This window comes from Orcinus orca, chromosome 16 (assembly GCF_937001465.1).
Source record: "Orcinus orca chromosome 16, mOrcOrc1.1, whole genome shotgun sequence".
Classification (NCBI taxonomy): Eukaryota; Metazoa; Chordata; class Mammalia; order Artiodactyla; family Delphinidae; genus Orcinus; species Orcinus orca.
Window position 1 is genome coordinate 61,846,858 of NC_064574.1, and position 27,165 is coordinate 61,874,022.

At 45.2% G+C, this 27,165-nt stretch overlaps 3 protein-coding genes across 15 annotated transcripts in view; 2 read left to right on the forward strand and 1 right to left on the reverse strand.

Moving 5' to 3' along the window:
• RRN3 (RRN3 homolog, RNA polymerase I transcription factor) overlaps window positions 1-3,815 on the forward strand; it is a 28,408-nt gene extending 24,593 nt beyond the window's left edge. For 3 of the 6 annotated variants that reach the window (XM_033428752.2, XM_004270160.4, XM_033428756.2), the window contains 2 exons: window positions 722-809; window positions 1,707-3,815. In XM_033428752.2, coding sequence (XP_033284643.1) covers window positions 722-809; window positions 1,707-1,868 — 250 coding nt within the window. In that variant the 3' untranslated portion in view covers window positions 1,869-3,815. Of the gene's footprint in view, window positions 1-721; window positions 810-1,706 lie in introns of those variants that run through there. The other 3 variants (XM_033428755.2, XR_004483490.2, XR_004483491.2) reach the window with 3 other exon arrangements.
• Window positions 3,816-5,361: 1,546 nt separating this feature from the next.
• On the forward strand, window positions 5,362-19,213 carry NTAN1 (N-terminal asparagine amidase). Of its 4 annotated transcripts, XM_049699611.1 has the most exons (10): window positions 5,362-5,519; window positions 11,023-11,125; window positions 11,202-11,267; window positions 11,552-11,660; window positions 13,540-13,613; window positions 15,220-15,273; window positions 15,820-15,873; window positions 16,918-17,015; window positions 18,346-18,459; window positions 18,870-19,213. In XM_049699611.1, the coding sequence occupies exons 1-10, from the start codon at window positions 5,439-5,441 to the stop codon at window positions 19,047-19,049; spliced, it is 933 nt and encodes a 310-aa protein (XP_049555568.1). In that variant the 5' UTR covers window positions 5,362-5,438; the 3' UTR covers window positions 19,050-19,213. The 4 variants fall into 4 exon arrangements, with proteins under 4 accessions (XP_049555568.1, XP_049555566.1, XP_049555567.1 ...); XM_049699609.1 differs by lacking the exon at window positions 11,023-11,125; XM_049699613.1 differs by lacking the exon at window positions 11,202-11,267 and having other exon boundaries at window positions 5,374-5,519.
• Window positions 17,463-27,165, reverse strand: part of PDXDC1 (pyridoxal dependent decarboxylase domain containing 1) — a 51,306-nt gene continuing 41,603 nt past the window's right edge. The window contains exons 16-25 of one of the 5 annotated variants that reach the window (XR_007472258.1): window positions 26,917-27,022; window positions 25,278-25,449; window positions 24,558-24,676; window positions 24,167-24,288; window positions 23,096-23,188; window positions 22,911-23,007; window positions 21,926-22,030; window positions 21,184-21,410; window positions 19,978-20,077; window positions 17,463-18,513 (exon numbers count right to left, since the gene is read on the reverse strand). Coding sequence is in view for 3 of the 5 variants with exons in the window: in XM_049699604.1 (XP_049555561.1) it covers window positions 18,454-18,513; window positions 21,184-21,410; window positions 21,926-22,030; window positions 22,911-23,007; window positions 23,096-23,188; window positions 24,167-24,288; window positions 24,558-24,676; window positions 25,278-25,449; window positions 26,917-27,022 (1,101 nt within the window). In the remaining 2 variants the exon portion in view is untranslated. Of the gene's footprint in view, window positions 18,514-19,564; window positions 21,411-21,925; window positions 22,031-22,910; window positions 23,008-23,095; window positions 23,189-24,162; window positions 24,289-24,557; window positions 24,677-25,277; window positions 25,450-26,916; window positions 27,023-27,165 lie in introns of those variants that run through there. The other 4 variants (XM_049699604.1, XM_049699605.1, XM_049699606.1 and 1 more) reach the window with 4 other exon arrangements.

Here is a 27,165-nt window from a genome sequence, read left to right on the forward strand (position 1 = left end):
ACAAGAGGCTGGGGATAGAGGTACCTGGATAGGGAGGATGCTGCCTTTTCTTGGCTCATAAATTTCTGCCAAATGACTTGTTCCTTCTTCTAGAGACCACATCCCATACTGTCGCACAGGATAAGCAAATGCCAAGTGATTTATCTGGATGGGTAGTTCTGGAAAACCCCCAGGCCAGTCTTAACTTCAAATGTGTATATATATATATATATATATATATATATATATATATATATATATAAGGAAGCAGGATTTCTGCTTATGACAGTTTGTAACTAACAACACAATGATTTGGGATTATCTGGTCCCCCAAGTCTTGGTTGACTGAAACCAGATTGGTCTTTTTACCCAGATTTATTTTTAGTAAATGACTATAGGAATATTAAAAAGGAATTTCCAGAATAATATAATTTCACCTTCATTTGGACATATTATAACTCACTGTTAATCTTTGCAAAGTTGAGAAGTAATTTCACTTGAAAATGAAAAGTTGAGAAACAGTAGGTGTAATACTCCATCTACGTGAGTGGATGAACTCTTACAAAGAACGAGCCCCGTTAGTTACAGAACCTACATAGGATATTTTTGGACACTATTATTATTTGAGCGATAGTTTTTACTTCTTCATTTTGGGTAATGGGTCTTGTGAGAAAAGAGTTAAATATGTGGTGACCTTTGCTGTAGTATTTAATTTGAGTTTGAAACCTGATCTTCTTGACAGGTCCAAGAAATTCATTGATCCTCTTTATCAGGTATGGGAAGACATGAGTGCAGAAGAGCTTCAGGAGTTTAAGAAACCCATTAAAAAGGTAACTTTATGATTCAACATACTTTCTGGGAATCTCCTATGTGGTTACAGAGCACAGTCAAATAGTTAATAGCAATGTTACACTTGAAAAATACTACATTTGTTCATTCTGCCTTTACAGAATTCCAAGCCCAGGTTGTGTTCTTATGAGAATAGTGTTTGTTTTTTAATGAATTGTTCAAACCAGACACTTCACATGCTGACTTTGGGAAGTGAAGGGTAAATAAAAGTCGGCTTAACACATTTAGATCTCTGCCACTTGATCGTTACTACCAAGTAACAGTCTCAGATTTGCTTACTGTTGAAATGTTCCCAGAAGTTAACATTAATTTTGTAGGTTTTCATGAATAGGTGGTGAAGATGCAGGTCTGCAGCATGTCCTCCAGTGCGTGGCCATGGGGCTGAGGCAGCTATTGCCAAAGGAGAAAATTAGAATCCAATAATAAAAAATGTCACCATTTGTTTCTTTGTGGTGCATTCATTTATGTATTAAAAGTCAGCTTTAATGTGCCTGTCTTCTTTTTTATAAGTAATCATTGGAAAGCTCTTTTTAGTTTTATTCTTTCTTTAAATTTTGCGTTTGAGGAGGATGGTCATTCATTCATTCATTCACATTATGTTAGATTGAGCAAGAATGACATATCATGTTACCTGCCCTCGTTGAGCTTAAAATCTGTTCAAAAACAAAAAATCAGACTTTAAACAAACACAACGTGTGATGAGCAGTTGTGCGGACGGTTCATAATAAAGAAGTGTGCATTGGGAAGCGTTCGAAATTAAGATTCTTTTCCTTCACGTTTGTCTTTCCAGAAGTAGCACATTCCTGAGGAAAGGGATTCTTGAAAGCATTTCAAACTGCCACTTGAGATCTTGTTGATAATCTCTGTTCTTTGTGCAGGAGATGGTGGAAGATGAAGAAGATGATTTTTTGAAAGGTGAAGCTGGGATTACACCGAGCTCCTTTGATGCGCATTTCCGCAGTCCTTCAAGCAGTGTGGGCTCCCCACCTGTCTTATACCTGCCAGACCAGTCCCCCATGATCACAAGGATTTGTGATTGAGACTGACATTCCTCCTGTCGTGCCCTTCAGTACCAAGGTTCATACTGTTTGAGCATCGCGTTGAACTAGAGCGAGTACGTGCTTCAGGCATCTCACTTTCAAGTTAGACTTACTCTAATGTCTGAACAGACGTGGTTGGGTTTTTTGTTTTGTTTTTGTTTTTTCTGTTTTGCTCCTGTACAGACAAAAGGAAAAGACAGGGGCTTCCCTGGTGGCGCAGTGGTTGAGAGTCCGCCTGCCGATGCAGGGGACACAGGTTCATGCCCCGGTCCGGGAAGATCCCACATGCCGCGGAGCGGCTGGGCCCGTGAGCCATGGCCGCTGAGCCTGCACGTCCGGAGCCTGTGCTCCGCAGCGGGAGAGGCCACAGCAGTGAGAGGCCCGCGTACTGCAAAAAAAAAAAAAAAAAAAAGGAAAAGACAGAATATCATGTGCAATAATTTATGGTGGAGTTGATGATAAGTGTTGAAAGCTTGGCTCATTTGTTTAATGTATACATTTTTTTGTTACAGCTTTTTGACATAATTATTGTGAAATTTCTAATATCAGCAACAGCCTATTTTAACAGATTGCATTTTTAACGAGGTTTTTGTCAGAGCCATACTTACAGGACTTTGTTGATATGATATCTTTTCACTGAAAAATCCTCAAGGACACTCTTTGAAGTCTTCAGAATGAGTTTCTTTTGGATACGCTGTTTCCCCTCTGCTGTAACTGTATTTGTGTTCCGCGGTTTCAGTGGGGTGCAGAGAAGGTAGCAGCAAAGTGTGGGGAGGGGGCCAGGGCTGGTCCTGGATGCTGCAAGTTGGAGCTGGCACTGAAGGAGATCTCCAGGGACTTCAGAAACTAATAAAAGCCTAGAGGGACGAGAGAGGATTTAGAGAAACAGAATCAGACACATCGTACATTTGTGAGTGTAAAAATGGGTTTAAAAGAAAAAAGGAGTTCCAGGTAAATGTAATTCACATTGACTGAAGTAGGGTTGGACTTTTATAAAACACAGCTCACAGTGTTTTACCCTGACGCTCCCAGAAGTGCTGTCAGGACTGGAACTACTTGTAGTGGAATGTAGTATTGATCATTGAGAATTTCTTTGTCCAAAAGTAGGGGAAGAGAGGGGATTTTAGGTTATTTGGTGGAATGGTTTTGCTAGCAACAGTAGGTCAGGGTTACAGCTACAGTCCCTGTCTACTGACTGTTCGTACCATGGATGCCAGCTCAGTGAAATCCTCTGGCGAGGCTCTTTTTGTATTTTTATAACTAAACACTGGGAGAGAGGAGTCTAAACAACCTCGCTGTATGATAAATTTGTGCAAGCGCTGCTAGTCATTTTGAAGCTCCTGCATATTTTAGCTTCATTCCTTATTTGTGTACTTGTTATTTGTGAAAACGGACACCTTTAAATATATTTATTTTTCTGCCACTTTCCTATTCTTTATTTAAAGGCAAGTGATATTTTCTTGATCACAAATATTTTATAATGAAATACTTTCTCTTTCCTAGGGCTTTGTATGCTCTCATATATTTACATTGATGGCAATGTAGAGTTTGAATTTCAGTCTGTAAATATGTTTTTGGAAAACAGAAATTTTTATTGTTTTAAAAAGCTTTGGGTATTGGTTTTCTTTTGGTGACTTGGTGGAAAGTTGTTTGAGAGCCTTTAGGTTCTCTGTTTTTTTAACTGCTGACAAAAAGGTAGGATTTTTGTATAGTGGATAAAATGAGTAATTGAAAATGTGTCTGTAGAAATTAACAGTAAGTGGGGTCTTTGTGAGTTGAGAAGTAGTTTTAATGTAGAAGTATTTAGACAAATAAGTCAAAAATTTCAAAGGAGTTTGAGAAAAAAAATACTGTGAAAATAAAACAATGACATGGTTAATCTGGAACTTTTGTCCTTATGCCAATACAGGGAGGTACCCCAATAAAGAAGCTTCTCATGTAAATGTTCTTTTGACTCCTGTGTTTTTTCTATTTTATATTTATTGATCTACTGTATTAAAGCACCGTTTTGCCATAGAAAACTGCAACTGAGACTTTACTTAATTGATACTATATTAAAGAGGCAAAAGTAATGCCAGTGTGATTGCAAGTACTCAAAAATAATTGCATACTGGTGATGAGAATGGCTTCCAGGTGCATCTGAAGTGTCACTGACTCCTTGATCACACCCAACGGGTCCAAGGAAAACAAACACTTCCAAAAAGTTACATGCTTTTAAGGAACATCTGTGCAAAAAAAAAAGTTGTTTAATCTCCTTGGGAATTATATATGAAAACAGGATTTTCCTATCCCTCTTACTCAAAAGCAGGTTTTCAACTCGGGTAGGAGTTCCAGGGTCCATGATTTTGTTTGTCTGCTATGGGCAGGTCTTCTTTAATGAGAAGTGGCCAATTCATACAAGTGTGAAAGGACCAGTGTCATGAGTGTCAGACCTGTCTTCTCTTTCTAATCAGCTGTGTGACCTTGAGCAAGTTACCTAGCCTCTCTCTGAGCTCCACTTTGAAAATAAAAGTGGAAATTACTAATACCTACTTTATGGTTGTGAGGATTTGATGAAAATGCACGTAAAGTCAGCTGTTTGGTTACCTTGTGAGAAAGTCTAGTTAAGCTGGAAGCATTTTCATGGAAAGGTCTTTACAAGGCAAAGATAACTTCCGTTTCACCTGTATTACCTACTTAGTACCAACTTAATCTCAACTGGAGGGGAAGGGCCAGAGGGCTCCACCTGCCAGGCAGTGCTTATTACAGCATCCTGTAGACATTCTAATAGTTTTTGCTCTGTGTGAAGTGGGGCCTCTTTTTCGTCCCACCAGTCTTTTGTAAAATTATTTTTGTTAATGTGGAGTTGGATCTATTTGGGTAATATTTCCAAGTTTTAGAATAGCTAAAACTATTTTAAACTCAAATAAGGTGAGAAGTCTCACGCCAGGGTACCTGTCCTCAGTAGGGTCTGTAGGGTATCTTGCTGATCTTTACTCTCAGGGTTCTTAGCCCATCTATGAGTGTCAAGCACCAGGTGTTATTAATGATTTCTGAATGTGTGGAGCTAGCAAACTTTAGGCTCCATTTTCCCAGTTTAAGACAGGTTGTGTTTACTATTAAATACAATCCTATGGCGCAGAACGGCAGGTTCGGAAACTCGGAAAACTTGCTCAAGGTCACGATGGGAAGTGGCACAGCCGGGATATGAACCTAGGCAGGCGGCGACCCCAGAGCCCGCACTCAGGCCAGGTTGGCTGAAATGTGAGCCACGCTTTCAGAACTACATTTCCCAGCGCCCCTAGCGGAGGCGGGGCGCTCCCTCCCGTTTGGACTACGTTTCCCATGGGGCCATGCGCCACCCCCCCCCCCCCATAGATTTCCTCAGCCTCTTGGGGCTGCACCGCTTCCGTCGGACTCCACTTCCCGGTGGCACCCGCGGCTGGGCGCGGCGGCGGGGCGGCCCGAGAGAGAGGGCGAGGGCGAGGGCGAGGGCGAAGGCGAAGGCGAGGGCGGGGGCAGGGGCGGCGGGCGGCCCGCGGCTGAGGAGGCCACCGCCTCCCTGGGCCTGCCGGGGCGGCCGCCTCCGCGATGCCGCTGCTCGTGGAGGGGCGGCGAGTGAGGCTGCCGCAGTCCGCTGGGGACCTCGTCCGAGCCCACCCGCTTCTGGAGGTGAGCAGGGCCCGGGCGGGGGGCTTCGAGGCTGGCCCGAGGGAATCCGCAGGCGGTCCAGAGCCCTCCTCACCCCGCCGCCACCACCCGCTCTCCCCGAATCAGGCTCGAAACTTGGCGCAGCGGAGGTGCTATCGGCACATCCGGAGCCCAGGCCGCCGGCAGCAGAGTTTCTGCCCTCGCTTGAGGCATCTGTGGAGCTTTTACCTTCTTTGGACCTTAGAGGGCATCTGCTGAGGCCCCTCTTTTCCAAAGGAGGGAACGGGGGCCCAGAGAGGTTAGGTGACTTGTCCAGGGTCGCCCAGCACCGCGGCTTGAGGACACGCCGGGACCCCCCTTTTTCCAGACAGGGCGGTCCCAATCTCCAATCCGGACTTGGCCCGTTTAGGCAAATCTGGGCAGCGCCCTTGCTCTTTCCCTCGCCGGGGATCCCCACCCGTGGTGAGCGCGGCATCGTCCTTGGGTCCTCAGGAAGCAGGAGGTTTTCTGGGGTGGGCAGGGGCATCCTGGCGGGTCGCCTAGTCTAGACCCGGGATCTGGGGCTCCCGGTTAGTTTCAGTCGGAAGAAAGGGCCCTATTTTCACCCAGCTGGGGCGTGTTGAGGAACCACACCCTATGGAAGGGTTTTTTGTTTTGTTTCCTGCTTTTGTCCTTAGATGGACCTCTGAACCCTTAGTCCAAGCTTATGCAGAGACTGTTTAGAAAAGGGTTCTTACTGTAAAAAAAAAAAAAAAAAAAATCCGAACCAAACCTCCCACTTGCCCCAGATCCAGTTAAGGGGAAATCAACCATTTCATTGATTTAAGAGATTCATGTTGAGCCTCTAATGTACGTTGCCTATGGTGTTTGCCTCTTTTCCCACAATCAGGACATTTATAGGGTGGGGATGTTTTTTAATCACAGGGTGGCTCAAATACCATGACTGTTAATTAAGTGCCATAAAGGGAAAAAAAAATGCCCCTTTTCACTCTGCAGAGTGAAGCCGGGGAACCAGATTGAGTCTGTAGGCTTAGGGAAGGTATTTTTGGGTTTTCTTTTGTAACAGTTGCAGGGTGATTTTGTCTGCATGCTTGTTTTGTTTATTTTCCTTTGGTTTCGCCCCCAGAATGTAAGCTTCCTGAAGGCAGACAGTGTGTCTTTGTATCCTCAGAGCCTAGGGCAGTCCCTGTCAGTGAATCTGTGCTTTGTAAATATTTGTTACACAAATGTCTGAGCAGAATGACCCCTGAAAATGACCCAAAAGATGAGGCGGTGGGGGGGGGGGTGTTACTGACAGGGAAAAGAGGACAACTCTGTGTGGTTCTCAACTTGCATTTCAAGAAAACAGTAGTGATATTAGCCAACACATATGGGGCACCTAGCAGACACTAGGTTAAGTGTTAAATACTTTCCTTGTATTGTGTCACTGCCACACCATGAACTGGTGTAGTTGGGAGTACGACTCACCAAGGGAGAAAAATTGCAGCTGCCTAAAGAATATAGGTGGCACCCTATTTTTACGTCTGCTTGAAATTTTCTATGATAAAAAGTTAGATCAGTGTCCAAGGCAGCCCCCTAAGTGTGTAGAGAGGGGGGAATGAGATGAGATACCAGGGCGGCTGGACCCCTAGAAGGGAGGTTTGGCCTCTCTGGGGAGACGTGGCCTAGAAATGCTGTGTAGTAGGGACCAGTTTGCCTTACAGGAACGGGGGGGCGGGGGTGGGGGCACTTCCATCTCAGCAGCCTAAGGGAAGAGGGGGAGGGCATTCTAGCTGAGCAAGCTGGACTGTGCCCCGTGGCCCCTGGGCGGGAGGGGAAGGGCCCCGAAGGCGGGTGGACTGGCCCGTTTCCCTGGCAGAGAGGGCAGGAGGGGCAGAGTGGAAGATAAGCTGGGAGGGGTAGGTCATACCTACGTGGCAGGGGTTTAGATGGATCTTTCAGCTGACATGCAGTGTGGAGAAATGAAAGGTTTATTTTTTTAAATAACAAGTAGTGTTCCCTTGGTAAGAAAATAGAAATTATAAATCTCAAAAAGAAGAAAAAAGAATCTGTGACCACAACCATGCTTCACATTTTGCTATACTTTTTTACATGATAGCATTACTATATATTCTGTTCTATAATGTGTCTTTTTCATGTGACAGTAGGTTGTGAGTATGCAGTAGCAGCACTTACAAGCCTGTCCATAGCTATGCTTAGCATAGGATAATAGTAACAACAGCAACAATGATAGCAATGCCGTGGAACTTGCTGAGCATCCCAGCCCTAGGAAGCAGGTACTGCTCCTGTTCCCATTTTACAGATGGGGACTCTGAGGCACAGAGGGTGGAGTAAATTGCCCAAGATCCCACATCCTGTGAGTGGTGAAGCCTGGATCACAACCCAGGTGGTCCGCCTTTGCCTCTAGAGCAGCAGTGCTCAATATGTTAGCCACTGGCTGCATGTGGCGATTTACATTTAAGTTAATTAAAATTTAATAAAATTTAAAAATCAGCTCCTCAGTCACAGTAGCCGCGTTTCAAGTGCTCGACAGCCACGTGTGGCCAGTGGCTGCTGTATGAGACAGGGCAGGTACAGATCCTTGCCATCGCTGCAGCAAGCGCCTTTGGGCGGTGCTGTGTAGAGCCTTTGTTCTTAACCAGTCACTGGATGCTCAGGAACTGGTCCTGCGGCCTCTTGAGAAACAGTCCCATGGAATTCCACGTAACTTCGTTCCTGCCTTTAAGCATGCGCAATATTTATGCTCTTTCCCCATTAGGAACGTTCACAGAGCTAAATCTCTATAAACCCCTGTAATTATTCCTCAGAAGGGTTTTTTTGAGCAGAAAAGCGGGGTCAGGACAGGGGACCAGAGGTGGGGAATGGTGACAGCCACCCCCTACAGACCTGCTGTCAGTTAATCCTCCCGCAGCCTAAGGAGTGGCCGTCATCAGCCCCGTTTCCCAGAGGAGGGGACGGAGCACCGAAGCTCAGCCTAATGCCCAGGTCACTGGCTCAGGGAGAGGCCCCCGGGCACTATATTGTAGGAATTTAGGTGTAAGGGAAGAAAGGACTGAAATGAGGTAGCGCCCAAGGGGTGGGAGGAAGGCTCAGTTCTGAGGGCTGCGCCTGGCGGCACTCTCATACTTGCTCTCCCGTTTTCTTCAAATTTCAGTGTCACTCATAAGTAGCTTTCTGGGGACACAGCCACGGCCACTTGTCATGTGTCGTCTATGCTGCTTTCACGCTGAGGAGCTGAGACCGCACGGTCTGCAAAGCCCAGGATACTTATTGTCTGGCCCTTTCCTGAAACAAGTGTACCGACCCCTGCGTTAAGAGAACAGTGCCATCCGATAGGGATTGGGAAATGAGGATGAGCCGTAGCAGGGAGAGACTGAGGGAAAAGATATTTTTTCGTGAATCTGAGCGTCCAGCGAATAAAAAAAGTTCAGAAAAAGTTCAGAAAACGACTGCTTTTATTTCAGAAAGGATGCGAGTTTATAAAGTAGGACTGTGTGTTTTTCCACAGAGGAGAACTTTGGCTAACCTTTTTTCATTTTTTAAAGTGAAAGACGAAAGCAACGTTGCTGTTTTCACTTTCTGGCCATTCTCTCTCCTGATAATTTGTGCTTCTGTTTCTCTGGGAAATAGTAGGACCTGTGTCGATGAGAGACATTGTGATTTTTGGTCTTGGGCACGCAAGTGATAATTCATTTCTCAGAAATAGCTTTGCTTTTGGGTGGTGACCAAGTTGTGAAAATAAGTGGTAAAAGTTTGCCGTGACTTCTCCCTCCCCCTCCCCGAAAAGAACAAAAAGAGGTAAGTATTAAAGGAATAATAAAAAGGAAATTCTGCATTCTCCTTTATCTTATCTTGAATTAAGGTGAGAAATGGCGTGAAAATGGAAAGTGCTTACTGCTATGAGCTGGTGTGAGTTTTTGCACAATTGGCTGCATCTCTTTCTCCCAGACTCAGCCGTCCGATCACACACTGCACTTCACTCAGTCCTTAGTTCCTTTCTTCTTTAAAAAATTTTTTTTATTGAAGTATAGTTGATTTATACTGTTAATTTCTGCTGTACAGCAAAGTGATTCAGTTATATATATACTCTTTCATATTCTTTTACGTTATGGTTTATTACAGGATATTGAATATAGTTCCTTGTGCTGTACTGTAGGACCTTGTTGTTTATCTATCCTATATATAATAGTTTGCATCTGCTAATCCCAACTTAGTTCCTTTCTTAAGTGGAGGGGCCAGTCTCACTATAACTGCTGCCTTGCTTCCAATTAATGAAAGTTTATTAAAAGAGAACCCTCTAGAACTCGTCAAGTGTATTGTCATGTTTTTTTACATCTCTTGTATTTTGTTAAGTAAGCAAGTACTAACCTAAATTAGCACCAACAGTGAGGAATGGCCAGAAGCCAGTATAAGACCATAAAAATATTCCCTGGTCTAGACAGTACACAAGCTCTGTATTTGCACACGTGGTTAGGAAATTGTTTATTGAGGAGTTTATTTGTTGCAAGTAAGAAGAAAATTATGAAACATTTTAGTGATGCCTCAATTTGATGTTTTTGAAGAAAAAAAAGTTTAGTTCTCATGAAAGAATTAACCACCTGAGTTTTTTCCCCCCAGGCTTACTAATAATTTATACAAATATTCAATTAGTCAGAATTTTCACACCTAATATTAACCTGTCTTTTCATAAATTTGCTTATTTATGAGGGCTCCTTTTTGGTTTTCTACTTTAATAACATAATTACATCATAAGACATTTGGAGAATAGAGCGACAGTTAAATGACTTGTGTTTGCCCTGTTCTAACACAATCATGGTTATATTGGTGAATTTCCTTCCAGTATTTTTCCCTATATGTGGCGACATTTTTAGCATTGTTGTATTAACAGCATATTTGCAGCTTAAATTTTTTTACTTGAATCTTGCTCTTCAGTTTATATTTCCAAGCTCTTTTCCCATAGTCTTCATTTTTTCATGTCTGTGCAGTTAGCAGTTGTGAGTTGGTTCTGCATAATTTACTTGCCTTTTCTGTGGTTGTCCCCAGCTTTGTGCCATTCTCGATAACACAGGGATTGAGTGCATTTTAGGTTATTTCCACAGTACAGATTTCCAGAGGTGGGAATTACTAGATTAGGAGACAGGTAAGGTCTGGATCCCTCCTCCTCTTTAAAGAAAGTGAAGGTCTGTGATTTCTGAGCCACCCAATCCACTAGTCCATATGATCTGATTCTCTTTACAATTGTAAAGAATGGGGAAAGATTTTTGCATCTTATTTCATAGGTACTAGGGTCTTGTTCTATAGGGTGAAAAAAGAACAGAACTTCCTTGTTTCCTTCACATTGTTCCACATGGTAGTTACTGCTGCTGCCTTTTTATTTTAGCTTTTCTGTCAGATAATACACACACCTCAGACCTCACAAGTGTGTGTTTCCCACGTAGGGCACACTTTGGCTCTCTCCACCTCTCTAGTCACTCAATCCTCACTAATTTCCATCACTATTTTATTTTTTTTTTTAATTAAACAGGAAAGAGCCAGACTTCTCAGAGGTCAGTCTGTTCAACAAGTGGGACCCCAGGGCCTTCTGTATGTTCAGCAAAGAGAGCTTGCAGTGACCTCCCCAAAGGATGGTAGGTTAGGAAGCAGTGAATTGGGCGTTATCCCCAAAGGCTATTGGATATTTTATTTTATTTCTTTTTTAAACAGGCTCCATCTCCATTCTGGGTTCTGATGATGCCACCACTTGTCACATTGTGGTCCTGAGGCACACAGGTATGATGAGAGAGATGAAGGAAACCGTTAACTTAAACGGACCCGACACGTGGGACCATGAATTTCTCGATTTGCGTTTCCTGGCTCCGCTTACCTCTTCTCCATCTGCATGGCCCCTCCCTGTGGCCCTGGTCAGATGGGTTGGCTGGGCAGCCCAGACGTCTCTATTTTTCCTTTTACAGGCTGTTCAAAGATGAGGCGGTCCGAATGGACAGGCGTAGACCTGGCCTGCTGCCCGAGTTCTCATCGGGAATAACATGAGTCGTTTCACCCTTGTTCTTCAGGTAATGGGGCTACCTGCTTGACACATTGTGACGGAACTGACACCAAAGCTGAGGTCCCCTTGATCATGAACTCCATAAAATCCTTTTCCGACCACACTCAATGTGGAAGGTGAGCTCCACGCTACTCTGTTTTGTGATATTGGGAACTTGACACCATCACGTAGAGGGAACAGCCGTGGCAGCTGTTCCAGCAACGTGGCCTGTCACCAGCACAGTGGCCGCCTGGTCCCCCTGGAGCAGAGCGTGGCCCAGCGTCGGCCCCTCGTCAGTAGTTGCTGAGGGAGTGAATGGGTGGCGGGTACGAGGGGAGGTTTGACTTTGAATCTGTAGTTCTGTTCTCAGTAATGTCCTCTTAGATGTCCGTTTTGCGGACATTGCCTTGTTACACCCCAGCGGTGGAATCTCTTCATTCTTTCAGCAGTTGTTTGTTGAACGTTTCCTGTGAACTAGAACTTGTTTTAGGGACATAGCAGTGAATGGAGTAGACAAACCCTGCCCCCGCGGGGCTCATATTCCATAGCAAGGAGATGTCAGCAAAACAGGATTTTAACGGTGGACAGGGCTCTGAGGAAAACAGGGCTGGGGAGGAGCCGGAGATGGCCGGGAGGAAGGGGGTGCAGTTCTCAGTGTCATGGATTCTGTATGACAGCTGACGCCTGCCCTGGGTGTCCACCACAGCGCCCAACCCTCTCACCGGTGACAGAAAGCATGACCACCTGTTTCACATGTGCGGCCCCGAGATTCAGCTTCCCAGAGTCACAGGGTTAGTTAAACGGGAGGCCCATGACCCCAGCCTGGCTGTCTGGCTGGTACTCACGCCTGTCCTCTCCCCTTTCTCTCTCGTTGGCGGGCCTGGCAGGCATCTCATCTTATTTGAAGTCTAAGGCAGCAGTTCATTTGAATGAACTAGTCATATGCAAGTTCTTAGAATTCCAGGGCTTTAAAAGACCAGCCTCTCTGTTCTGAGTTTCACTAATGTAACACAGAGCAGTTTTAAAATTTAACTCTTCTCCTGCCAGGTCTGCGACAGGCTGGGCTAGCCTCACGGCTTTGTGGCTTGTGCAGTCGCCAGACTGCTGGGCCCTCCAGGTTACGTAGCCGGACTGGGCCATGGGCCCAACTCCGTGATTCTCAGCACACAGTTGTGAGATAGAAGATGTCATGAGGCGACTTGATGCTTTGCCCTGTGCTGCTGATGCAGAAGATTCTGGTTCATTCCTCAGGAGGATTTCGTCTGTCAGTAGAAGGGATGTGAAATATGGCCACACTTTCCCAAGCTCTGGTTGCCAGGTTGTCATAGGCTGAGGACCAGGGGTTAGCAGAGAAGTGTGCATGGGGCACTCAGGGTTAACAAAGTTAGTGTGGTCTTTCCAGCTGTAGGGCTTCCTACCTGGAGCTTTGCTGTGCATGGTGACTCCCTTAGGGAGTAGGCAAGGCTTCCCAAACTTATTTAACCCCAAGAACACTTTTTTCTGTTTCATGAGGCCAGTGTTCAGGGGAACACACTTTGGGAAAAGCTGGTGTTGTAGATAAGCATGTGCTTTAGACACAGACGCAGTTTCCTTCTCTGTGAAACGGAGATGCAAACCCATCTCTCCACGACGCTGGGTGGTAGAGAAGACGGCGTCTGTGCAGGGAAGGTGTCAGTCCCGCCCTTCCCAGTTCTGCACCCCAGGTCCTCTTAGGCTGAGACTTTTAAGAGGTTTTGGAAGCATCCCGCTCGGGGCAGGTCCATTGTGTGACATGGTTGTCTTCTTCCAGAGCAGCCTTTTTCACCCTGTGCCTCGAGGTGGCATCATGTTGGTGTTAAGACACAGCTCCGCTCGGCCCCCAGGCACCCGGGCAGGGTCCCAGTGTGCCGCATGGGTTCTTGTGCATGTGCTGAGGTGTAAACGGGGCCCGGGAGCCGAGAGCTAAAGTTCACAGCAGACCCAGCACACGCTGTCCCGTGCTGTTCGGCCTCTGACCACCTCCTGTCTCTTTGCCAGGCTGGAAGTGCACCTCGTGGGCGGCTTCAGTGATGACAGGCAGTTGTCACAAAAACTGACTCATCAGCTTCTTAGTAAGTTCACTTTCTTCCTCAAATTTGATAAAAATATGTATCTATTTTTGCTTAGATAAAAATCCCAATTAGTACAGAACCCAATTAGTATCTATTTTTGCTTAGATAAAAATCCCAATTAGTACAAAATCCCAATTATTAGTACAGTACAAAGGGGTGCACCTGCTTGGAGCCACACAAACTGCTCAGCTTGGAATCTTCCATAAAGACAGGATAGCAAAGAGCTAAATGCTTAGAGGTAATGGGATGGGGACAAGATTTTCTTTCAAAATAGCAGGTGATGCATCCCAAAATAGCAAGTGCTGTGAATTGTTTGAAAACAAGAACCACCTTCTGGGCAGAAATGTCCATTTTAATCTGAAAAGAATTAAAACCCCGATAAAAGCCTATTTTTCCCCTGTTAAATTAGCAAATATTAAAAAAAAAAAAAAGATGTTCTTTGATTAACCATGAGGCAGCGAGGTGGGTGTATTCCTGCAGCACTGGAACATACTTTGGTGTAACCTGTCAGGAAAGCCATTTGGCATCATGGTCCATCATGGACCCAGTAATTCCCCTTCTGGGAATGTATTATAAGAAAATAATCTGAAATGTACACAGAGATTTATGCCCAAAGATGGGCAGTAGAATGTTATTTACAATTGGAAATAATCTAATGTCCATTAGTAGAGGAACAGTTATATAGCCATTAAAAAATAATACTTATGAAGAGGTTTGAATTACATGAGAAAATACATATGTACAAAACAATCAGGATATAAAATTGTCTACATCTGAGCTCAGCTGTGCATGGACAAATATGGCAGGAAACATACTGAATGTTAACTGCTAGGATTATGGGCATTAAAAGCCCATACACTTATATCTTTAAAAACCCACATATTCTTTCCACTCTGCTGTATTTTCCAAATTTTTCATAATGATCAATTTTTTTATGACTGATAATCAGGAAAAAAAAGTTATTTAGGAAAAGGGTAAAAATCTTATGAATTTGTCCCCCCAGCCTCTCAGAATGGAGAGAAGAATGGAAAGCCTTGGTCGAAGTTTCCTTTGAGCTTGAGGCTAGGAGCACATCTGTCCCTTGGCAGGCAGGGTTCTGGGCATCAGCTCATGTGGATCTGACCTCTGATAAGAGGCCAGGTTGTGACCGGAAGGCTAGTGGATCCGACTCTCTGTCCCCTTCTTGACTTGTTCAGCATATGCTCTGCTAATTAAAGGAACTTTTTTTTTTTTTAATTGTGTGTCAAATGCCTGAAATCTTTTGAATACTGCACACAGCTCAGAACTGGCTTACATATTGGAGATGGATTTTGTTTTTTTTGTTTTTGTTTTAGTATTTATTTTTTTTAGGCTGTGCCGGCTTAGTTGCGGCACTCAGGATCTTCCTTGTGGCACGCGGGATCTTTTTAGTTGCAGCAGCATGTGGGATCTTCTTTTAGTTGCAGCGTGAGGACTCTTAGTTGCAGCATGCACGTGGGATCTTGTTCCCAGACCAGGGATCGAACCCAGGCCCCCTGCATTGGGAGCGAGGAGTCTTACCCACTGGACCGCCAGGAAAGTCCCTAAAGGAACTTGTTTGACATCAGTTTTTAAATTCTCATCGTAGGTGAATTTGACAGACAGGAAGATGACATTCACTTGGTGACATTATGTGTGACAGGTAAGTTCTGCCATCTTTCCCAAAGCAAAGCTGTAGATTTCGGGGATGTTTTGCCCTTGCTCTTAAAGCAGGACCCAGCATCCGTGCCTCAGTCGCAGACGGCACTGTTTGTCAAATGCTTTGATGCCTTCTGGCTTTTCCCATATCTTCTGGGATGGCCTTCCCCGCCCTTCCCACTCCAAATCCTGCTCAACCTCAGTTGAGATCCTGACCCACCCCCTTGAGTGCAACTCCTCTGTCCTTCCTTGGGATTCTCAGCAGTCTGCTCTGTACTCCTGGGAAGGTGGAGGGGCCAGATCCCGGAGAGGAGCTGCCGCCACGCGTGTAGGCGGCTGGGAGGCCCAGACTCTGGAGAGGCGGTTTGTTCGCTATAACCTTACTGCTCTGGGACTCAGCAGGGAAACAGGGACACAGTCCCTTTCATGTTCTGATTTCCCCCCCCTTTTGCAGTGGGGACTCCTCCTTGGCCTTTATTTATGGAAAATAAAAGCGATTGTTGGTATTTATTAAAAATTGATCTTAAAATTTCTTTTTTTTACGTGTTAGAATTAAATGACCGGGAAGAAAATGAAAACCACTTTCCAGTAATTTATGGCATTGGTAAGTAGCATGTTGATCGGAGGGTTTATTGGTCTCACACTGACAAGACAAGCTCCGGTTAAAGGCCAATTCCACCAGCTAATAAGCCCGTTGCTGTCGGTGTGTCACAGCCTTAGGTTCTGATCCTGACTTCTCGGTGTATTTGCTGGGAAAGAAGCTTACCTTCTCTAACCTTTATCTACAAAATAGAGAAAACATCCACATCCTAAGGCTGTGAAAAGAAACAGGGTAGCAAATATAAAGTGTAGGCATCACCCCCATTAGGAGAAAGCTGAATGTCAGTGGTCTCTGCTCCCCCAAGAGGCCTCTCTGCTTTTTTCCAGCCGGTGCTCTGGGGGCTGGAGCAGGGCATTTGAATTTGAATCTTAGGGATTCAGTCGAATCCCTAAGAAGATTCAATTGAATCTTCTTCCCTTCTTAGGGAACTAATTAAGGTTTTGATTGAGAACAAAGATCCTACAAAGGAAAGTGTGCAACCACCAGGCTAAAGAAAACCCGGAACTTTCCTCCCTCCTGTAACAGCCCCGAGGACTCCCAAGGCTGTAATAGGGTGAGCCTGCCTGTCTCTACAGAGGGCTCCTGCCATATCTGTGATATTTATTTGGCTGGGTGTTCACTGCTTTATTCTCTATACTTTGTATGTCTGAAATAGTAAAAACCAACACACAAACACCAGATTTGGCCCCAGTCCCAGGCCATGTTCGCAGCCGTGTTTGGTCACAGGGCTGACCAGCGAGGCTTTGCCACGCACTGCCTGAAGAGATGGTGCGCCTCCTGTGGGGGGGGCCCTTGGTTTGGAACCAGGTCTTACCTAGTCCAGCTCAGGCCTCAGCTCTTCTCAGCGAGATGCTTGGCTAAAGGGTTGCATTATCCCTTTCCAGGAAGGTAGATGCTACAGACACCTAAGAGTAACTTTGTTCAGTTTCCACTCTTTTCTCTCTGAGGGAGACTCATCCATATTCTATTACATGTGGTGGTAGAAGTGTGAGACTGTACCAGCCCTTGTGGCTTTTGTCAAGGAAGTCATCCTGTTGTCCCTCACAGCTGTCAACATCAAAACCTCGGAGATCTACAGAGCCTCCTTCCAAGACCGAGGTCCAGAGGAGGAGCTACGTGCCGCACGAGCTTTAACAGGAGGACCAGTGAGTTTGATTATCATCTTTGTGTTACAGGGTTAAGGAAAAAAGGGGGGCATCAAACTCCAAAGTCTTAAGTTTTATAGACCTTAGAAATGAAAAGTTTGTCACTTCTTTAAAGTTGTACATGATCAGGAACCATCACGAACACGTCACGTAGAATAATAATGAACGTTTTCAATTATAAGCTCAAGACCCCAGTTCTCTGCCGTGAAGATGTTGGGGAGGTATGTGAACACCCAGCACCCAGATCCAAAGAGAACGAGCCCCTTTTACTTTGTAAGGACTTTACCAGTGAAGCTGCTGCAGAGAAAGGCGAGCTAAGGGGGAAGAAGAGCCTTCTCCCCTCTGCACCTCAGGATCACACTCTCCTCCGGACCAAGTAACTGAAGACCAGTTTGCTGGGATGAATTGATTAACCCCCAAAATAATCAAATCACTTTAAGAGTCTGATTGCTTTAGGGTGCTTTTTAATTAAGTAACACCTTCATTTTAAAAGTTAGAAAAATAAAAACCTAAGACTTACACATTGAGGAATGGGTGAAAGAATCCTTTTAAAATGCTTAAAGTGAAAAAAATAGAAATCGCATTCAGAGCACCCAAAAGAAATCTGCTCACTTATGAAATACTGCCACTTTCATTGGAAATGTCTGGATTCAATGGTCTGTTCTGCCAACCCTTTGACATTGTTAGGGTTCCTTTTGCAGCCTCTCAAGTAGCATAACAGCCTTGATTTAGCTAAGATTCAGGACATATTTCAGTCTCAGTAACCAAAATTGAACATTGCTGGTGAAGCTGAAAACTACCATTGGCACATTTGAGAATTCAGGGAATTGATCATTTGGCAAATTAACATTTTTACAAATTGGTTTTCCCCTTCTTCTGATGGGGCAACGGCATGTGTACTTTTAAGTTTCAAGGTTACTCGGGGTGTGAATAATGAGGCAGTGTTTCATGTAGCATTGAGGAGTGTGGACTTCAGTCAGACACACCTGGGTCTGGGCCTGGCCCTAACTCTTATGGACATGTGACCATGGGCAACGGGCCCGTCTCTCTGAACCTCGGGTTTCCAACCAAAATGGGAAAAATGCCATCTTCCTGCAGGACTGTTGTCAGAACTAAACAAAGTAATGTCTGTTTCCCACAAAGTGTAGTACCAGAGAGGTGGAAAGTATTCAGTAAGTAGCAGCTTCTGTTACTTATGAGACAAAAATTGAAAGAAGCTTATCATCCAGACAAATGCCTTAATTTCAAGACTACACTGGAGCTTGCATTAAAGGTAGGGTTTAAGCTGATAACATTCCTTAAATTCTATCCTTGAAACGTTCTTTTTTAGATGATTAGTATTTACGATGCAGAGACAGAACAACTTCGTATAGGACCATATTCCTGGATGCCATTTCCCCATGTGGATTTCTGGTTGCAGCAAGATGATAAGCAAATACTAGAGGTGAGAATTTACAGGTTGGGTAAATCTTAAATCTGTGGACCTTGGTTTCCTCATCTGTAAGGAAAAAAAAAAGGGATTAGACTAGATAACAGCAGCTTTTCCTTCAGTGTTTGGAGGATGCCATTGGCAGACCCTGTTTAGCTGCTGTGTCAGTCAGGGGTAAGTGGAGTCCTGGATGGACATCTACACAGGGCAGCAGTAGGCAACCAACTGTTTTGTTCTCATTAACCCAGGACACCTCGTTTCTTATGTAATTTTACAAATTACATATATATATATATATATATATAGTGATCTGAGAACAGCCTGATTAATGTTTAAGGAGCAGAGAGAGACTCTGACATCTTTATCAAAGTAGGGAACAGAGCAGGGTTCTTCTCTCATGCCCCAAATCTTGTTTGTTTTTCCAGAACCTTTCCACGTCACCTCTGGCTGAGCCCCCCCACTTTGTTAAACATATTAGATCTACCTTGATGTTTTTAAAGAAATACCCTTCTCCGGCTAACACGCTGTTCTTTGGAAATAAGGCTCTACTCTACAAAAAAAATGAAGATGGCTTATGGGAAAAGATCTCTTCTCCAGGAAGCTAAAAATAAATAGGAATTACCAAAGAAAGCAACTTTTTGGCATGACAAAAGACCACTGGTGGAGGTAGGAAAGAATATCCATTCTACATCCATTCAGTCTTAGGTCTCTTTCCTTGCTCCGTGTTTTTCAAATGACTTTAAAATAAAATCTTATTTTGGCAAAGGCATTTGTTTAGGTTTACTTTTTGGTTAGTAATGAGAGGCAGAAGAGAAGCCAGCTTTCTCACTGTGCTATAAGCAGCTATTTCAGATACTTGGGTAAGTCTAATTCTGCTACATTAGTGAATAAGGGAAAAACTGTCATCTATTTTGTTTAAAAGAACTATTTAAAATGCAGTAAAGTTCGGTGAGAATTTATACATCTCACAGAGATTTTTTTTTGACCTCAAAATATTTTAGAAGCATCAAATCCAAAACTGATGTTATATTTTTAGAAACCTTTATTTTTCTGAAATTGTTATCCAAAAGGAAGTTACCATGCCCAATTAATGCTAAGATTTATGAAGTGAACTCAGTGGTAACAATTTCAAGAACCTTTATTGAAACCAACATTCAAATAGTATCTCAAGGGTGAAATTCTGTTTCAGCAAAACCAATTTAACAATTTCAAATATATATAAAAACATTTAAAAATTAATCTTGTTAAAGGTGATAATTTCCCCTTCCCCCATTTTATCTGCTATACTTCATTGCACCAAATAAACAGGGAAGACTTTGTTTAATCATTTGCACCAAAAAAAAAAAAGGAAAATTGCATTTTGACAAGTGCCAAATGTCAGACATCACATCAGATCAGAGTGTAATTACAGGCTTAATGTGGTATAACTAAGGCTTTCAGTACCTACAGTCCACAAACCCAACGTGAATCCCCACCATCTTAAGGTCTCCCGTAGCTTGACTTCACTGGACTAAAAGGCACAGGGGCCCTTACCTATGATAAACGAAGTGATGCAGTACTTTTGGAGAAGTAGAAACAGGCAGTAATCAAGGGTTACTTCCAATTATTTCAGCAGTAGTCTGGCGTGATCAGCCTGAGAAAGATTACATTTCTGGTTCTTGTTTGAGTTGGGCCCAAAAGGGTGAGCTGCTAGTGGAACAGAAGCTACAGAAGCTCCCATGAGAACGGGTCAAAGGTGTACTTAATTTAGAATTTCAACGTAAGGAGGTGCTATACAGCATATTAATACGAGGCTTTTAAGAGTAGCATCTATTGAGTTTTCAGATATTAAACATAGAAATAAGTAGTCTGTACTTGTGTGCCAATTTAAAAGCTTTATCAGTATTTAAAAATATACACACACATATATATATATATATAATATGGTCAAGAAGAGTCTTTACAGTTACCCTTAATAGATGAGTCCTTTAATTTGTTTACAAATAGTATATAAAGGGAGAAATGGATTTGTGGCAGAGCTAAGTCAGACAGAAGCACTGTCCAGTCTAACTTGCTTGACGACCCTGCCACAGCTTGAGCGGACACGGTCCTTCCTGACGTCTCCGGGGAAGCAGCAATCGGGGGTGGCAGGAGAGGGCTTCTGACACTCTTATTTACAATCCCATTGAAACCCACTCTCCTTCAAGCCAAACGCAATCCAGTTGTATACTGCAACCTGATCAAACTAAACACCAAGCAAAACAGATGGCAAAGAATGCTGTCTGTCTCCTCTGCAGCAGGACAACAGAGAACCCAGAGAGTTCTAAAGAAAGCTGTCTTACCGAAGGGTTATTATGTGCAACCTAGTAACTTCTCACACGTGTGTTTAGAAAGATGAGAGCAAGTGTTTCAAGTGGCAGGCACTTGAAATTCTAAGTTTTCTCTGTGAATAAAAAGTGTTTATGGTAACTGGGGGGAAAAAGGTATTACTACAGTTGGGTAGACAGAAACAGTAGTTGTTGGTTGTTCTATCAATACATACCCACAAAATTGCACAAGTCAATTGCCCTCCCAGAAGCCTGGCTTTCAGGCACATTTTTGTGCAAAAATCCCAGTTAAGCACAAATAACAGTAATTTCTCTCATACTAGCATGTGGCACAGTTCACATTTTCAGAATAACTTCATCTTCCCTGAAACAATATTCAGTACAGTCTCCAAGCAAACACTGAATTTTATCTTAAGCTCTCTGGCTCCTCTACCTGTGGGCAGTCATCTTCCAGGCGCTGGGCCCTGTCCTGGAGGGCCCCCGTCTGCTCGGCTTCTGGAGGGGTGGGCACCCCTGGGTGCCGCTCAGGGCTGTTAGCTTCCGAGGCATCTTGCCCACCCGACAGGTGCTCGATCTTCTCTAAGTCCTCGATGTGACTGACTGAGCTGGTCTCGCTCACAGCATCTGAACCTCTTAGGGACCTTTTAAAAGGCTTCTGGCCTAGAAGGAAGATCAATGAACGGCACTGAACGCTTGGAAAAGGACACCCCTGCAACGGAAGCTGTCTGTGCTCTAAGTGATTGCTTTATTTAATCACAGCTGCTTCGGCAGAAACCCCTGGGATCACTGGCTCTGAAGCATTTAAGTGATGAGGTGAGAAATGAGAGCTGATATGACATTAACACGCCCCCAGTGCCGAGGACTTTGAGGGAACCTCAGTCAGGAAAAGCTCAGGGGAGTGAACACCAGGTTAAGCGTGACAGCTATCCAGACCCTGACTTCCCCCGGGGAGTGCTACCCAGGTATTCCCCCAAGGCTTTGAAAAAGCTAAAGGGACAGTGACAGCTGTCCTTAAATGATGAGAAACAGGACTTTGGGTTGAAGAATCAAGAAAACAGGAATGCAGGTAATACCAAGCGGTTAGGCGTTACATGATGCAAGGGTCTGTTTTACCAGGGGAAATACAACCAGTTTTCTTCAGTGTTAACGAACTCAAACATGGAGACGTGACGTACCTGGAAGTCTCTGTTTAGTGCGAGCGCCTGAGGGGGTCTGAGGCGGTGTTACTCCCGAGCCTTGTACTTTGTACACGTATGTGTGTTCCGTGGACTCCAGGGAGCCTGCAGAAAAGAGGGGGGTGGGGAGGTGTGTGTGGGGGGAGGTCCTGGCGCAGGCGCCCTGGGGGAGGCCCCGGGTCTCCTGACATGTGCCGGGAAGCGACAAAGCCATCTCGCAGCTGTGCCCACGAGTGAGTCCCGGCCCTGCTGGGGTGTTTCAGCCTCGTCTCCCCACGTGTCCTGTGTACATGTGAAAACAACCAGACAGCAGTGTGGCCCAAGTGTGCCTGAGGAGCCAGGCCCCAATGGGAAGTGTCCTTTAGCAACAAGGAATGGATGCCTCTTTGCTAAAGGTCTGGCGGGTTCAGTGTCAGATTATCCCTTGCTGTCATATGACAGTGTAGTCATCATTTCCTGGGGAAGGGGCCCCAGGTTCAGGGAATTATTCCACTGGTAGAACAGGAAAGGAGGGGCCTGCAGCTCAATATCTTCCCCAAATCCCAGCAACTGGTAATACTTGCTAGTTGCCTGGTTTGAAATAAAGTGGCTCAGCACTACAGACTATAATCTTTCACTTGCCCCTGGCAAAAGCAGCTCTCTGCTGGGGCAAAACACTAATGAGGACTGCACAGAATGTGAACACTGAACCAAAACGTCCAAGACACACTGTCTGGAGGACTGAACAGCTGAGTGAACGCGTTCTTGTTGAGGTCAAGAGGAGTCTGCTGTGGGCAACAGGCACCTGCTTTCGTACTATTTCAGCTGTCGGGGCAGGAGAGGGAAGATGACAGAGTCCCAGGGGCAGACAAATCTCGCCTCCTCTCACAAGAGTCCCGGCCCAGTGCTTGGTGTAAAGCCTGGGACACAGACAAGGCCCCTCAGCACGAGTGTGGGATCCCAGGGCATCATCTGGCAAAACTCTCCAGATGAAAGAGAGTCCTACCTGCCGTTAGGTTAAAAGTTCTTCCCTTTTGTGAAGCCTGTACTGGAGAAAACCAATTCAGCACGGATCCTACCACGGGGATTTGCCGTAACACCCCCTGCAAAACATAACCGTTGCTCAAGGCCATCCTGTGGAGGCTGGTGCCCAGCCTGAGGCCAGCTGGGGAGCCCACCCTGGAGCCTCACCTCTTCCAGAAGTCGCTCCTCATTTGCCTTCTGCAGTTGAACCTGAGCTTCCTGAATTCCTTTCCGAACCACTTCTGTCATGTTTTCCAGAAGCTGTGTTAAGACCAAGAAAGGCATTATTTGTCTAAGCTTCTTGCTGAAGGCCTAGAACTATTAACATAGCGCTGGGGACATTTTTCAAAAGTATATTAGTAAATGGCACTTTAAAATGTCAGTGTAAAAATAAAACAGAATGTCAAATAGAAGAGGTCAAAATGTTAAAGGAGGCCTAGGCAGACGTACCTTGGTGACCAGCCTCATTTGCCAGGGAACAGCAATAACTGTCCCTGTGATCTGAATGTCATATCAATAGAAAACAGACATGACTCTCAACATTCATGGAGACAGAGGCAGAAGTAATATAGGCGGGTTTGGAAGAAACTTCAAGAAGTCCACCCAAGAATGAAAAAAGTTGGCTCCTAGGCTTCATTTCAAACTCCCTTCTCTTCCGCACCCCTACTACCAAAAGTGAATCACATGACACAGGTTTCTGCCTCCTCTCAGACCAGTCTTGCTTTGGTCCCTTTTCTCTCCTTTTGAGTAATTTCTAGTGACTCGCATATCTGGTGTGGAGAGCGTCCTGTAAGTCTGACAAGCCTGGTCCTCCGTGCCAACTGGCCAAGAGAAGCAGGTCTATTACTGGCGGAAAGTTCTGTTATCAGAAGCACCATCCCATCCAGCCTCAGGACCAGCTCCAATCAGGAACTCTTCCCTGGCCTTGTCGGGCAGAGGTGGACACAACTTCCTGAATGCATAGCCTCCCCTAACTTCTGTCCACAGCATTTACTACCTCAGTTGCTCACATGCGTCTCTTCCCCACTCTGGCTTGTGAGTTCACTGAAGGCAGTGACCGCATCACATCACCGGCATCCCTGATGCCTGCACAATGCCTGGCTCACAGGAAGCCTTTAAAAACTTGGGGAAAGAACGAATGAACAGACACTGCTAAGGGTAGCTTCTTCCTTTGTGACTCCAGCTAATTGCCCAGGGAAAACCCAGAAAAGGAATGAGACACTGATTAGTCTTACAGACCCTGGAGTTTTCCTCGATTTCTCGGGCTGTGACTGCAATGGTCTCCACTAGTTCAGAAACATCTATGTCGTCACTTGCCATGCCAATGTAAATACAGCTCTTCATGCTTTTATACTCAGGGCCTGCGGGCAGAAACAACAGACTGACTTGGTTCCCAAGTCCTCAGACACGGGCCACTCCCTGTACAGCAGCGCGACCAGGCACAGGAGAGCCTCCCCGAGGGGGTGAGGACGTGGATCTAATGAGGAGATGGGACCCAGAGAGGCTGCAGAAGGGGTGGAGGGCTCTATCACCCTGGGAAGATCTAAATAGCTAAGAGAGACCATTTCCCTTCAAACCAGTTAGAAAACAGCTTTCAAAGTTCAAAGTTGACTTTAGAAGGAGTAATTACCCATTTTAAATGTAAGGTCAGATTCCAGTTCATTTAACTTTTTCAGGAGTCCAGCATGGATTTTTTCCCCTTCTGGATCCGATTTCAAACTGCTCTTATCATCATTAGCGTGTTCATACCTATAAACGATATCACATAACAGTACTTCAGCAATCTACAAGATCAAGTGTCTCTTCAGACACAGGATAACAGGTGGAATAGAAGCTACTGGAAGTTACCAAGGATGTGGAATGAGACAAAGGGCAAAGGAGCCACTCAGAGGGTCTCAAGATCAAACCTTTCCAGAAAGTCCCAAGGGAAGCCCAAGTCTCCAGGGGCATGAAATGTAGAAGGAGGGGCAAGGCTGGGAAGTCCCATCACTTGTAAGAGGAACAGGAGGCTTCCCTGATCCAGAGAGGGGACGAAGGGGCCACAGGAGGGACACACACTGAACCAGAGGAACAGGGAACTGGCTTCTCCTTAGTGGGCTGTAGTTCTCTGTACGCACGTCAGTGGTGCACCCAACGTAGTTCTCCTAGTAACTTTCAAGCTGGCACAGAAAGAACACAGCAACTCCTATTTCACTCAGTGAGCGCTGGGCCGCCTGCCCGCTGTGCTCTTGTAAATGCCCAGCACATCTAGATGAACTTTCATCAGACATGAACACTGTCACTCCACGCAGTCATCTTAGATTTCTAAGCTGGTTCACAAAATGACCCACCCACGGTCTTTACACCGTACCTGACAACCCCTATTCCAGGCCAGTTTGGGTCATCAACGTATAAGAGACCTGCTGTTCCCATCACCTCCTGCTTGAACTCCTCTCGCAGCTGTAGTGTACAGGTCAGGACTGGCAGCTGGCTCTGGATGCAGGCTACGAGCTGATCCACATCCTCTCCCCGAGTTCCTAAAACTGAACACGTGCACAGAATGTTAGGCAAACGCTTAAGGAATGGCTAAAAATGAGGGGGCAGTGCTCCCACTTCTACTGTCAGAAAGTCAGCAGCTCTAGGTATAGCACATTAGCTGAGCTGAGGAGTTTAAAAAAAGAAAAAACCCCACTAAACCCAGATATGGAAGAATCGTGTTAAAAAATCATATAGCTGGCTGCCCAGGTATAGACACATTTTTTCCTTACACCGAAGAATTAGCCTATCCGATTTAATACACAATGAAATCCTACCATAGAAATCAGATTCTTCTCACAGAAAGACTGCTTAAGTCAGGTTATAAACATCATAGCACAGGTTAGAAACAAGGAGGCGTCCACACAGTTCTCGCTCTATGTTCACATGGAGAGAAAGAGAGGGGTTTCAGGGAGCAAGGGTGGGGGGCAGAAGGGCAGGGTGATGATGGCTTCTGAAGGTCAGAGCCTGAGAGGTCTCCGGGTTCAGGGATGCAAGAGTCTTGGCAACATCACTGCACCCTCACTTCTGCTGATTCCAATGCTTATATGATCTAAGCCTCAACGTAGGTGGCCTGGGGTAGCCACAGCTAGCTTTTCCAGTTTCAGAGGCTAAACCTCTGGGGCTAGGCCCCCTGCATAGCAGGAGCAGAGACTCCTGGAAGGTCTGGAGGCCACTGGCTATCTTCACGATGGCTTTTCTGTGCAGGACAGTTGCCTGCACTTCACCACTTTGATGTTTTTGAGAAAATATCTTTCCAAAAATGTTGAAAACACCTCATGAAACACCATCAAACATTTTCTGAAAATGTTTAAATCGTCTCAGAAAAAAGCACAATCAGATTTTTAAGGCATCTCTTTTCAGCTTATTTTTAAGTGCCTACTATAAAATACGCCAACCACTATCCAAGCTATTTCATATTCATGATCTCACAGTTTAATCTTCATGTCACCACTATGAGGTGGTGGGGAACAGGTCTGGAGATAAGAAACTTGCTCCAGGTCCTACAGGTATGAAATGGCCGAGGAGGGAACAAGAATCCCCAGGACTTTGTCACAAAAGTCCACGTGCTTTCAGCTCTATAGTTCTCTAAAATGTCTACAACAGTGGTTCTCGACCTTCACTGGCCTATTGTGCCCAGGCTCCACTCCAAGTAAACCCAGTCAGTCAACCAGAATCTCTGCAGGTGGGGCCGAGGCGCTGGGAGTTTTCAGAGCTCCACAGGGATTCTAAAGTCAGTCTGGGCTGAGAACCACTGAACAGAGGGTCACAGGACATCAAAACACAGGAATTCAATTGACTTCAGAGGTCTCTCTTTCTGAGAAGTTACCCCGGAAGGTTAATCTACCTAAACTCAGCCCAAAGGAAAAGGAAAAGCCTCTCCAGGGAGAGAAGAGAATATCACAGCCTGGACTTCGACAGACACAGCACTGGTGCTCCCAGAATAGCGACGGCGACCCACGAAGACTGGTTACCTGCCGCGGTAGTCAGGGGGCTGAACCGCACGCACGTGCCCTCCACCTCCAGATCCATGACCGTGAGGCCACTCGCGGGCACCAGCTGCTTCAGCTGTTCTCCCAGCTGCAGGGAAAGGGGCAGAATGAACACACTCCTGCAAGGAGGGAATCCAGCGTCTCTGGACCTGCCCTCGTCCGCTCGGCCCAGACCCAAGAGGCTACTGGAGGCTAGTTTCCTTTCACCTTTGATTTTCTTTGAATACTTAT

What these genes read in the sequence shown, in the direction of transcription:
- NTAN1 (XM_049699611.1), top strand. Translation starts at nt 5,439, where the DNA reads ATGCCGCTGCTCGTGGAGGGGCGGCGAGTGAGGCTGCCGCAGTCCGCT. An exon ending in GACCACACTCAATGTGGAAG is followed by an intron (nt 11,661 to 13,539) that starts GTGAGCTCCACG and finishes TCTCTTTGCCAG; the next exon opens with GCTGGAAGTGCACCTCGTGG. An exon ending in GGTGACATTATGTGTGACAG is followed by an intron (nt 15,274 to 15,819) that starts GTAAGTTCTGCC and finishes TTTACGTGTTAG; the next exon opens with AATTAAATGACCGGGAAGAA.